The following is a 14,200-nucleotide window of genomic DNA, read 5'->3' as shown; positions in this document are numbered from 1 at the left end:
AGCTACACTACCCGAGAAATTGCTTTTGAATTGTGGTCATGTTACTGAGCTGCGAACCACAAAGTCCCAGGTTCTATTCTCGCTCAATTCAATCCGCCACAGGATATCTAAATCTCATTTATTTTAATATGAAATACAGATTTCAAGCATCGGTACCGCAGTCATTCTGGCTTGGATGACTGGTTCTTTGGTTTAGTTTTGATTTTGGATTTTAATTATATAAATTGTGAGTGAGCCTCTGTCTAGTCGCCTATTGTCTCAAGTTATTTTTTATAATTAAAATGATCAGTTCACTTAAAAAAATATTGTCTAAATGCAATTTTTGAAAAGTTATTGCAAGAATTCTTCCTAACGTTTTCACTTATATAAAAGAAATAATATTTTACAGGGGATAATGGCCTTTGTTACTAAAAACTCTTCAACTCGTGATCTCAATCAGTCAATTAGGAAATGTAAACAAATTGCCGATAGATGAGTAATTTCTCATAGTTTTACTCCTCCTGTGAGTATGATGTCGTTTACAAATCTTATAGTTGAGCAACAGAATACTAATTTATTTGGTTTTGAATCAAATCATTTTTCTACAGGTATATTTATTTATTTATTTTATCTTTCTACATCTTATTATTCCATAAAAAGTTGTCTTTTTTTCTGTTTTGGTCTTAAACGTTTGGATTAAAACTTGAATAGAATCTGTCTCAGGTTACCATCAAATGCCGTTCTCTCAATATTACTTTGTTATTTATAGAAATATTGCCTTTGATACTATTGTGAGTTTAATTCTAAGTGAATAATTAATGAATTATTCGTTGCATTTCAAGCCATGTCAAATCTGCTCTCTGAAGCTGATCAGTCAGAAAAGTCTTGTTTATATGAAATCGATCTTTAAACCTATAGTACCTGCATTAAAGCACAATGTGTCGATTTTACTGAAGTAATTTGGAAAAATCAGCCCGCTTCTTTAAATGTTTGAAAATCATTTACAAATATTTAATTGCATCTTAAATAATTTTCAGATTTTTTTTTATATTTTGATTTTTTTGATCTTTTAAAGGTTTTCTTACTTTGTTTAATATAGATGTAAGCTTTTAAAATACGTGTATTTTATAATGCTAAAGTTTCTTAGGTACTAAGGGAAAGACTGCTTTTGATTTTTCATAATCATTGCTCTCCTTTTTTTTTATGCATAATTAAAAGTCATGTTTTTATCATTACTAAAATCGACATAAATTCTGAATAATTTCCAGTTTTAGCTATGCATAATTAGAGAATTAATATCATATTTTAAAGAGAAATATGTGGAAATTATCATGTTTACTTTCTCTCTAAATTAAAAGTCAGCTCAGTTTCAAAAATCTGGCATGTCCTACAAATATCACACACTTTCTAAGAAAACTTCAAGTTTTGCCTATCACTTTTACTCATAAAATCCATACATTCTAGTTAATTATATTTGGGAAATACAAAAAGTTTGCAGCGGCCAAACAGGCGATAAATGACTGTTTGTTTCGCCAACTGGCGATAAGCATCAATCATACCAATTTAGATGAACTTTGCTCTCCAACGAATACGAGTGACTCACTTCCTGCCTTCGCCAGCTTGCTCCGAGCTTCTGCCTCGTGCTTGTTGATGAATTTACGGCCAATATATCATGTTCTATATTCGTTAATTTAATTTGTAATGAAAATTTATTTTTGTTATCTACATGGCTGGCAGTTTTCATTAAGTAAAAATGTTTTAATACTTTAATTTAATGTAAATTTGGCAATGCGTGTTAAACCATGCACCAAAAGTTTAAAATCAAATATATTTTGCTACATTAAATAAAAATTCTACTTTATTTAGACATGGAATATCTCTGAGCTGCATTATATATATATGTGTGTGTGTTTGATAAACTAGATTTCCTGCATTAAAAGAAATTAATCTTTTTTTAATCTTTTAAATTTAAATTCAAAAGCTCTTTTACTTAAATTTTTGAGCCCTGTGAGCTTTAGGTTTTTCTTACACCTCTCGGAGAATAATTACTGTAACTTTTATAACATGATCTGTCATATCACATGAATATCATAAGTCTCAAAGAAGTGTTGCATTTGGAGTTTTCTTGAAAATGTCATTAACATTTAAGTAGCTAAAAAATTAGTTTCTGTAGTCTGTTTCTGTCCTTGATATTTCTATTATGAGCACACTTTTCAGGTTCTTAACCATAGTTAAAAAAGTGTACTGAAAATTGTCATTAACATAATAAATAAGCAGAATTTCGAAGGAGAAATTAAGAGCATGTGATGAAACTGAAAAATCTTTCTATTTTATTCATTTTTCTGTCTCTCTTTTTATATGTATATAAACATATTTTAGCAGTAGTTTGGCTGAATAGAGGGGACTTTTGAAATTTTAACTTTGATTTAAAAATAATAAATTAATTGATGATTAAAAATTAATGCTTAAAAAATTTTTCTTGTTAGGCCAGACTATGAATACAAATATTGCCTCAAAATAACTGATTTTTATTTTAAAGTACATTCTTGATTACAGAAATTTAAAAGAAATTTCTAATAAATTTTAGTGCATAAAACACACTCTTGTACGTAATATTTCATAGAATTTAGAAGTTGTTTGTATATCAAAGCAATTATTTTCTGATATTTAAGGCACTTTGCAATTCATACAACTCTTTAAAGCATAAGTAGATAATATTAGAAATTACACACTTAATAACAGATCCTTTTAAATCTTTTTTTTAAAATTAATCATCTTGTTAGATTACAGTGTTAAATGAATTTCAAATGTTCTTATCCTTATGACTATGATCAGGCTAGAGTTAAATATTGAATGGCAAACACATATCGAGGAATACCTTAGTCACCTGAGTCCATCACTTATAATACAGTTAACAATATATCTGGAACATTATTGATGCTTGAATTCATGCCTCAATATTGAATATTTTTTTATATTTATGTTGATTTATTTTAATATTGATTTTTTTTTCTAAAGCAGGTACAGTCATGCCAGTAATTAATGCACCTCCACCAGTCATGCCAGTAATTACTGCACCTCCTCCAGTCATGCCAGTAATTACTGCACCTCCACCAGTCATGCCAGTAATTACTGCACCTCCTCCAGTTATGCCCGTAAATACTGGATCTATTCCATTTTGGTCATCAAATATTGTACATCCTTCAAGTATGCCAGTAAATCCTGGATTTACTCCAGCTTCAACAATGTATACTAGCCCTGTTCCATTTTCAACTGTAAATACTGGACCTCATCCAAATATGGCAGTAAATACTCAACTTGCTCCATCTTCAACAATGTATACTAGCCCTGTTCCATTTTCAACTGTAAATACTGGACCTCATCCAAATATGGCAGTAAATACTCAACTTGCTCCATCTTCAACAATGTATACTAGCCCTGTTCCATTTTCAACTGTAAATACTGGACCTCATCCAAATATGGCAGTAAATACTCAACTTGCTCCATCTTCAACAATGTATACTAGCCCTGTTCCATTTTCAACTGTAAATACTGGACCTCATCCAAATATGACAATAAATACTCAACTTGCTCCATCTTCAACAATGTATACTGAACATCTTACAGCTGTTCCAGCAAATACTATACCTACTATAGCTTCAACAATAAATACTAGGCCTGATCCATTTTCTATAGCAAATACTGGATTTGCTTTTGATTCTTCACTTACTACAACAGTAAAGTAAGAAAAAAGTTTTTTGTTTTGTTCCTTTGTCAATGAACTAGGAATTGGAAAAAATAACGAAAATTATAATTACCTTGATTTTATTATTACATATTTTTAATAAAACGGAATAGAATTAAGAAATATTAATTGACTTATCTATTAAATTTATAAAGTTAGATAAAAAAAAAAGAAACTGAAGTTTCAATGTAAAATCTTCATTTTATGTAAATTAAATATATTCATAATATTTAAAATTGTCCTTTTGAATACTATATTTTCCCCTCCAATAAAAAATAAACTATTTTGATTTTAATAATTGTAAGAAATATTTAGCCTTTGTTACGAGAATTGATAATAGAGATGAGCCTTAACCCTTTATATACAGATGGAACTTAAAAATACCATTTAAATCCAGCTGATATTTGTACAAAATGACTATTTTTTGTAACAGTATTTGAAAGAACACAAAGACTGTTTTTCCACTAAAAAGAAGTAGATATCATCTAAAAAATAACATTAAAAATCTTTTATGATTAATTTCATTAATTAAATTATTTTAATTAAAAAAGTTTTTTCTTCTTCTAGTGTTTATTCTGTACAAAAACTTAACTGAAGGTTCAAAACTAAATTTGAAAAATTGATGGTGAAGTAATTCAGTAAATAAAGAAGTAAAGTGGAATGAAGAAAGAAAACCCTTTTTTTCACGTCATTAAACTATTGAAAAGTTCCAAATCAATGAAAAATAAAAAGTAAGCAAAAAATAATAAAATTGATAGATATCTTCTTCGTGGCTTAAAATCCATAAAAAGTGGTGAAAGTTTATTGTTTTTTACTAACTTTTTAAATTTCTTTTATCTGTTGGAAATTCTCAATTTTTTAAAAATATTTTTTTTTCTTATTAATATCAATTAATATATTTTCTGATTGCACATTTACTTTTAAGTTGAAAAAAAATATATGAAATTAATTCAGAAATACTTTTAAAGATAAAAGAAACAAACAGACAAACTTTATTAATTTTTTTTTCTATGGTAACTTATTGCAAAACAAAATTAAAATATAATTTGTTTGTGAAGAATTAATTAAAAGAATACAGAAAGTAACAAAATTAAAAGATATTCAAGAAAGCAGTTAAACTTTTAAAATAACTTTGTCTCACAAATTTTTCACATTGCATTTTATCTTTCTTTTTTTCTTTAGATGAGATTTAGAAGTCTGATTCAGTTAAAAACTTGGGCATAATGACTTTTGATGTAGTGTTGGGAAAAAAAAAAAAGAAAAAAAAAAAAAAGAATATTGAGTAAGGATTAGTAGTAGCATCTCAAGATCTTCTCAATTTGAGTTGCCATAAAATTGGCTGAAAATATCAAACCTTTTTCCTTCTCATTTTATTAATCATCAATATATAATTTCTTCATGGCATATTCTAATAGTACAAGATGTTTTAAAAGTGTGGGTTTGTCAATTTTTGGCAGGTTGTGACAACACTTTAAAAATATAATTATTTTTCCATAATTTCTAAAATATGTGGGCTTAAATCTTCAAACCTACACTTAAGAAATATTTTTTTTAAAAAAATATAGTATTGGCAAATGCTTGCTTCTCTACTAAAGTCTTTTTTGGTTCAAACATGATTAACCAAGAAATTAGATTGTAGGGTTACTCTAGGGAATTATGTTTGTAGCATATCAATTGTTTGAATTGATTCCTCATTAGATTACCATATATTCACTTTGTGTATATGCTTATGGTAAATAAATTTATTTGCTGATACAATTATGCTAAATTTACTGTATAAAATATTAGAGAAAAATGTTTCTTAAGTTCCTACTTGTGTTTACATCAGGGTTGTTTTCAGGGATGCACATTCATACAAAGTGTATGGGTGCCTACTCCTAATCAAAAATTTGAAAATAAAAATGCATTATATGGCTGCCTGCCATAATACAGTAGAAAGAAAAGCAAATGAAAATCTAACTGGAAATGAGTTTAGTGTGAGAGAGAAGTGTTCTCTTTTCCTTTGCATTGAATTTTTCAAGAACAATTCCATCGTCATAATTTATCTTCTTTATTTATTGATGGTACTTAAAAGTACCATTTAAATCTGGCTTATATCTTCGTAATATGACAATTTTTGCTGATAGTATTCTAAAGAACACAGAGAATGTAACCCAAATAGCAAGAAGTTAATATAAGCTAAAAGTAGGAATTAAAAATATTTAATTAATAATTAAATTAAGATATTTTTATTAATTAAAATATTTTTCTTGGGTTCCCTGGGATTATTCTGTAAGAAAACTTAACTACTAGTGCAAAAAAGAAGTTGAAAAATTGATGGCAACATAATTCGGTAAATAAAGGGTTAAAGGGTATCAAGTCTTAAACTATTATTAAACTTGGTCAAGCATTAAAAAAAATTAAATTATCTATTTGCAGATGTTTTTATATGGCTTCCTCCTCCAAATGCTTATACATGGCATTACCTCTAAAGATTCTGAAACTGTTATAAGCCTTGAAAGTATCATAAATTACACTGATTTCTTATTTCTTACTTTAAATTTGTACACTTTATCTGCTAAAGTCTACTAAATTGAAAAAAAAAAAAAAAAAAAAAAAAAGCTTGAAACAACATTGTGCCACCTACTATTTTTAACCCCATATAATCTTTTATCTTCTACTGCATTTTAAATAAATATTGCATTAAAAAAATTCTTGTGAAGTTTGACCTTATTGGTGAGTAAGCATATGTACAAATCTACAAAATGTATGTAAGTGATATGCATCGCAGTAATTTTGTGCAGGCATTGACCATGCTTTGCAAAATTTAAAATTGTCAGGTTCAAAGGAATAATATCATCAGTATAATTAAATATTTTTCTTATTTAGCTATTGACATTTTTATGAATCTCATTTTGTGATTAAGATTCATAAAAACATATAAATCAGATAAGAATATTTTAAATGTTAAAGTATTAATTTTTATTGATCTGTGCTAATTTTTTTTTTGTTAGCACTTCAGTTTTGGAATCAAGATCAACTGGAACTAAATCACACTCCCTCCCTCAGAACAATGGAATTGCTGATGTTGTGGACTCAATTAATGAGCATTTGCAAGGAATTGATTTGAGTGAACTGAAAAAGTTTCAGTATTTGGATCTTGCCGAGAAAACTGGAAATTTTTGTGACTTATGGGTAGAAGAAGGTGGTTATAAAATAGGTGAAGGTGGTTTTGGATCGGTTTTTCGAGCAGATATTTCTGTTGCTGTAAAATTACTAAAAGAACCTGTTGATAAGCAGTTTTTTACTGAATTGAGCATTTTAACTAGGTAATTCAAATTTATTATAAATAATTATTGAAATTTCTTGATTTCATTATTGACAATTTATTCATTGTATTTATAAATTGGAAATAGCTTCTGTTTTATATATGAAAATGTTCAGATTCTTATAGTTGAGCCAGAAAGTGTCATTTTGCTGTTATATTTGTTAATCCCATCCTCTTTCTTATTTGTTACATATAAATGTAAGGGTAGAACGTTTTTGCATGACTTTTTTTTTTATCAAAGAAAAATTGTTTTCATTATTCTCTATTCTCAGAATGGGCAATCTAAATATTGGTTTCAAAATTTCTCGCCTTGAAATAAACAGACTGCAAAGTTCCAGCTTTGTTGTGAATATGAAAATGCTTGTAGTGGGCCTGTTTGGGAAATCTCTTGCAACACAAATTGCCTCTTCTTGCCTATTCCTGTTAATTAAACCATACACTAAATACATGTTTTCTATATCAAAAGAGTTGTTCTGCTTCATTTTAATTTCACCCTTTCTTTGACTAGAATACTTCCTTTAATCATATGCCCAGCCACACACCTTGACCTTGATTGCTTGATTACTTTGACAAAACATTTTACATGACTCTATATGTATAGTTCTTATTCTTGATGAATATTTACTTTTTTTAAGCAATTTTAAATGCTAAAAATTTTAGTTGGATTGTAAACAAATAGTGCAAAAGTTACACAGAACAGCTTCCATGTTGAAGTGCTGGCATAGAAGATATCTTTTCTACTGAATCACTCTTCCTCTTAGTATTTCTGATTTTCCAGCTGATTGTGGGCTATTTGTGAAAATATATATTTAAAATTGACAAAAGGATTTTTCTTTCTCTTTTGTATTTGCCACCTTGCTGTTTGTAATCATCTTGCTCATGCTGGCAATATTTTTTTTTTTTTTAAGCTGGTGCTAAGGATGCATATTTAAACGGAGCTTGATATGGATAATATCTTCATTAAGATTAAAAATGGAACCAGTAATTGAATTTATTCATATTTATGAATAATTAGTATTAATGATATTAATTATGAATTAATTTATGAATCTAATATTTATGATAATATAAATTGTAAAATAATGAAGCTTCAGCTGGATACATTTAAAAGAGATCTTTGTCAAACACTTGTCAAAAATAGACTTTAATAGGATATATAGGATGTTATCAACAACTGAAATGCTCTAGAATCTCCATTTATCTTATATAGAATACCTTTGATTTGCTATAGAAGCTTCATATGTGCTTATATGTGCACAATATAAATTAAGAATGTTTTAAAAGTTTCTGTTTTTTCATAGCAATTTAGACTATGAAAAAAAAATCAATCTAATTCTGAAAGCTGAATTGTAGTTTATAATTAAATTTTGTCAATTTTGAATAATTAAAATTTTTATCAAAGTTTTGAAATGAAGAAATTTGAATAAACATTTATCTTTCTTTTGAATGTGGATACTTATGAGCAGCTATCTTAGATAGTATTAATATGTGGAGCTAATTTGAAACACTTGAGAAAAGTGCAAAATTGTTTAATCTCTGTCGTTTATTTATTGATAGATCAACTAGTACAAAAGATTATTCTAAATTGCTTTGAATAATTTTGTCACATGATTGTTTTAAATGCTGTCACTATAATAGACAAATTAAAAAAACATTAATATTTATTTTATGTCAGTATTAATAAGCCTTTAAGCTTATAATTAATTGCATGATTGCAAAAAGCTTATTTTATGTTTTTCTTGCTATTTCACTTGTTACTTTCAAATTGTTTTGAAAAGAAATGCATAGAAATTAATAATATAGAATAAAGTTGTGCCTTTTTGATAGTTAAAATATTATAAATGGTTGTATTTTTATTTAGATTTCTTGTTAATATTTGTTTTTCTTTCTTGTGTACAAAAAATACCAAGAGAAAACATTATAATTATCAAAAAATTCGAACTCAAAATTTTGCAGAATCTCCACATTTTGGAATTTCTTGAGTACATTTTTGTAATTCAGTCATGAACTTGATAATCCTAAAAAACATTTTGAGCTAGAAGATGAAATATGATATATAGACTTTACACCAAATGTTTCGATTTCTATTAATTTTGGATCAAAATACATTCAGAGAAAGTCTGTCTGTCTGGATGTCTGAGTACTAGTAAAAATAACTATAAAATGAAAAAAACTAGATATATTAAATCTGCTTAACAGATTATCATTTAAAGTGTAGTTCCATATCAAATTTGGAATCTTATATGTCAAAGGGTTGATTATCTGTAACTTTTCATGTATGTAAATACAATCACTCGAGCATACAAGGATTTAAATAAATAAAGTTAAATATGTGCATTTGTATTCTATGTCAAATTTTATTTTCAGTTAGCCTGAAAAATCCTTAAAAATACATATTCGATTTTTTTTTATACTTATGTCAGCAATTAATCATTAAAGATAGCATGTTAGCTTTAATAAAATTGCTGGATTCATATCGAATATCCATCTTTCTTAATTATTGTTCACCAATGCCATGCAATTAATACAAAACTGTCAATTTTCTTAACAATGCTACAAGGCACACAATTCTCATATACATGAAAATAAAAATCGGAGCAATCAGCATTCATGGCCTTGCCCAATGTCTATAATTTTGTGCTGGTGAATGTTAATACTTTTATTGGAAAATATACAAGACAGCTTAGGAGAGATAACTCCTACCAATTTAAAGAATTTTTGTAATACTGTAAAAGATTCTAATTGTAGATTTGAAGAGTAGAAAGAAATGCTTTCTTATTTCATCTAGTTATTTAAAATGAAAGAAATGTTTGTTTTCATTCAGTACAAATTAGATTTTTTTTAATGAAGTTGAAGATTTATTTTTTATTTAAATAAATATTATTTTAATATTTGCAGGAATTCTCACAAATCTTATATTTTTTTTAGGTGCAAGCATGAGAACTTATTACGTCTTTTAGGATTTTCAGATGATGGGTCTAACTGCTGTTTAGTTTATGAATATATGCCCAATGGATCATTAAAAGATAGATTAGCATGTTCTGTAAGTAATTTCTGTATTTTTTTTGTTGTTATCAACTTGGGAAATGATCATTCAATTTTACTATCTGATTAAAAATTAAATAATTAATTTTTATAAATTAATATAATGTATATTAAATTATTTCATCAGAATAATTATCAATTTTCAATCATTAAGATAATGCATATATTTAAAAAAATACTTTTGATATATAAAATTCTATAAGCTTCTTGCAATGAAAACAAGAGTGCTTTATTTTTTACTTTTGTTTAGTGAAATATAAAAATTGACAAGGGAAATTATTTTATACAAGTTTTGGACATTAAAAACACTTGGGCATAATATATATGCTGATTTATGTAATTTAAAATCTGTTTATTAAAAATTTAAAAACAGATTTTGTAAATACAGATTATTAGGCAGATGAGAGTTGTTTTATAATATAATGACTAATTTTTTTTCTTTGATATTTTTTTTAATTATTAGTGTGTAGAGGAAAAAATTAGCTAAATATTTTACATTTTAGAGCAATTTTAAAAAATTGCTCTAAAATGATACCAGTATGGACTATGAGCGCAAGGGTCTAGTCCATAATGGTATCATTTTAGATACCATTATGGATAACAAAACCTCCAATTGAATATTATTTTTATCATTTTTTTCAATGAAATTATTATCTTTATCAAATTTTTAATAATATATCAAAACTAGTCATTTCTTAAATTAAGAAATTGAATAGAATCTTCATATTCAAAATAAATTGTTTGCTTCTAAATTCATGACACAAAAACATCCTTGTTTTTAATAAATGAAAAGAGAAATGACATAGTTTTAATCCATCGCACTGAACTCTACACAATGTTATGCTATTTTGAGAACTGATGCAATTGCCTGTATTTGTAATTTAACATAACATTTTTTAAAAATATTTTGATTGTATATCCATGCTTTACTGCCAGTGTTCTAGACAACAATGATAATTGTCAGACATTCAAAACTCTCTTGTTTGTCTTTTCAGTTTTTTTTAATCTATAGGATTTTCTTTTCTTTTTTTAAAACTCTACACGAATTTCTCTAGTAATGCTTTTTAGGTGAATACTTTTAACGGCAATTTTGATTTAAGATTATATTACTGAATACTAGTCATCTCAGCCAACCAACAAGTTTGCTGGAATATTGTATGTATTTGATTTCAGATAAATCATTTGGGTTGAATTTCATCTTCATGATTCTGCAAAATTTTCTGACAAGAAAGCCATGTTATTTTAATTGTTTTAGGTTTTGTTTATTGTGTATATGAACCTTTGTATTAGAAAGGTCCCATAACATCATAGCACTATTAAAAGTATAAATGTCTGGTTCATATAGTTTGTACTTTTCTGGAATTGTTTTCCCTTTCTTATTTTGTCTTGTAAACTATATGGATATTAAGCACAATTCTGCTTTCTCAGTTTTCAACAGTGGGAGAAAATCCCTCAAATTGATGGAACAATGAAAACGTTTCTTAAATGTCAAGGCACTAATGTAATCTATTATTGCAAATCAAGCAAGCAAGCAAATAAATAAATAAATAAATAAATTAATTAATTAATTAATTAATTAAATTAAATTAAAAATTGTTAACATGTGGGAAAAATCCACATGACTACAAAATTGCTGTTATTAAAAAGATTTTTGACTTTTTAAATTTTGAAAAAGTGCAAAATTTATTTATGTGCTATAATATTGTCAATAGTCATCATGGTAGAATGGCAAAATTCAGCTTAATTTTTTGTTAATGAAAATAAAAATAAACTGCTTTGTGGTATATTTTTCCACTACCAAACATATATATATGCCAAATTTGTAGATGATAGTCAAACAGGTAGACATGCGCGCACACACACACACATGATCACACACACGCCTTTATTTTTAGTTGAAAATATGATAAAAAGTATACACATGTTTGGCATATATAACTAATTTTCTAAATTTTGTGCCATAATATACCTAGTAAACTTTTCTATTGAATTTGAAAAAAGAAATTAGAAGTTAAAATTATATATACTGCTTTGTAGTTTTATCATCATTTAATTCAATAACTTGACTAAAATTAAAATATAACTGTTTTTTTTTAATCTTTTTTTTTCAGTACAAATCATTACTATCTTTTTTCTTACATTGTAATTTCTTGAATTTGTGAATCTCTTGTATTTCTTATTCTTGATTTATGTTAAATTTTATTTTGATTCAGTAGATTAATCTTCAGTTATGTAATAAGTGTGACAATGCGTTTTCTATAAATGCTTAACATAAGTGTTTTTTTTTTTTTTTAATTTTCACTATTTTATGTATGCAGGTAAATAAAAGTATTATTTGTTTGAATTGCTTATGCAAATGCTATTTGCTTGAATTGCTTTTTCACTTTTTTAAGTATTTATTATTTGTTTTTATTACCAAAAATTATATCAGTTGAATTTTTAATTAATTTTTTTTTCTCTTTATTACAGGGAGGCTCGCTACCCTTACCTTCTCTAACTCGCCTGCATATTGCATATTTTTCTGCAGTTGGTCTTAATTATTTGCATAATTTCAGTAAACCACCATTGGTTCATCGAGATGTAAAAAGGTATATTTTTTTATATAAAACTGTTGTGATGGATATTTTATTTTTAAATCAGAAATTGGAAAAAATTGTTTGCTTTTTTGAATTTATATATTGTTTTAAATTCATACAACTTCAGTTATTTTATTACAGTACATTCCCGATTATCCAACCTAATATGGTGTGGAAGGACAGGCCAGATAACAAAAAATCCTGATTGGCTGGTTGTTAAAAAGGCTGATTGTTCTATGAATTCATTTGTTTGCCCACCAATACCAGAAAACATAGTTTTTATACCAAAACTCACTATTATAATAAGTATTTTCTCACTTCTTTTGAATACTAAAACCTCCATTTATCACAAGCCACGAATGTGAGCACTGCCACGGCCCAGTGAATCATAGAAGCAGTTATCAGTAATATATCGAGTTAAAATTGAAGGCTCTTTACTGGTAGTTTATATACTGCACTGCAATTTCCCAGAATTTTATAAAAAAAGTAAGTTAAAGGATATAAATCCTTGACATTCTAACATAAATTCAATAATCTTCACTGTGATACACTTAAAAAAACTTTAAGCATGCCCCAAGAACAATTTATGAATATTGTATGTACTGTGCTGTTATAATCAGGAACAGCAACAACAATTGAGGTCCATTACGCACTGAAGAAACAACAAGCAGAACGCTGCTCTCTTTTTTTTTTTTTGTCATAACTAGTATTTTGCACAATTCACATATGAGGATCGTAGCAGATGCTCGTTTCTGATGTCTTGGCAATGTTGCCAATGCAATGCCTTTCTTTCCGGATTTAATTACGATAAAAGAAAACTAGGCCAGATAGTATGGAAGCCGAATAGTCACTAACCAGATACTGGGGAGTGTATTGTACTTTTATTGTTCTTATACTTTTTCCTATATGATATTTGATTTTGCATTTAAAAGTAATCACTTCATTGATTTTTGATGTGCTTTATTTTATGTAAGGAAACTATAACTAGTTGCAACAAGGACATTATACCTTGGTTTTTAAAATTGTTATTTAGAATTTTCATGAAGTAAAATTCTTACGACAGACTCTATTATCTTGCTACAACGTACATAATCAAAATAGAAATGAAGTTTTGAACATGTGGTCCATTTTAGATGATAAATGGAGAAAAAATATTTTGTAAATTTTGATTTAAGTTAAATTAATTTATAGTTTTAAAAAATGTTTTTTCTAATTAATTTTTTTTTACATTAGATTAAAAAGCTGCTTAAATGTTTTTACTAATCTCAATATTTTTTTTTTATAAATCAACACAAATGTCTAAAATTATGCAATAGGGCAAGTTGTAACAACATCATGGGGAAAGTTTTAAGTGATAAAAAATTTGTGATTTCTCTCCATTTGTATTTGATACAAGTGCCTAAATTTTCTGCTTTATATATTATGCATCTTCAAGGATCAGATTTTTCTCTCTAAGGATTCACTTCTGAAAGAGTCTAATGGAGGCTCTGAATTAAAAAAAAAAATCATAATTCATTGACTTGATTATGAATCAGTATAAAACAAAAA

The 14,200-nt window shown here is 26.9% G+C and overlaps 1 protein-coding gene across 2 annotated transcripts in view; it reads left to right on the top strand.

Annotated features, from left to right (window-relative positions):
- The first annotated feature begins 443 nt into the window (after window positions 1–443).
- LOC129975795 (uncharacterized) overlaps window positions 444–14,200 on the top strand; it is a 29,366-nt gene continuing 15,609 nt past the window's right edge. The window contains exons 1-5 of one of the 2 annotated variants that reach the window (XM_056089015.1): window positions 444–587; window positions 2,998–3,721; window positions 6,718–7,032; window positions 9,960–10,074; window positions 12,546–12,664. In XM_056089015.1, coding sequence (XP_055944990.1) covers window positions 509–587; window positions 2,998–3,721; window positions 6,718–7,032; window positions 9,960–10,074; window positions 12,546–12,664 — 1,352 coding nt within the window. In that variant the 5' untranslated portion in view covers window positions 444–508. The remainder of the gene's footprint in view (window positions 588–2,997; window positions 3,722–6,717; window positions 7,033–9,959; window positions 10,075–12,545; window positions 12,665–14,200) is intronic. The other variant, XM_056089016.1, reaches the window with a different exon arrangement.

This window comes from Argiope bruennichi, chromosome 7 (genome assembly GCF_947563725.1).
Source record: "Argiope bruennichi chromosome 7, qqArgBrue1.1, whole genome shotgun sequence".
Lineage (NCBI taxonomy): Eukaryota > Metazoa > Arthropoda > Arachnida > Araneae > Araneidae > Argiope > Argiope bruennichi.
Note: the sequence above shows the minus strand (reverse complement) of the source record. Positions and strands in the feature narration are given on the sequence as shown.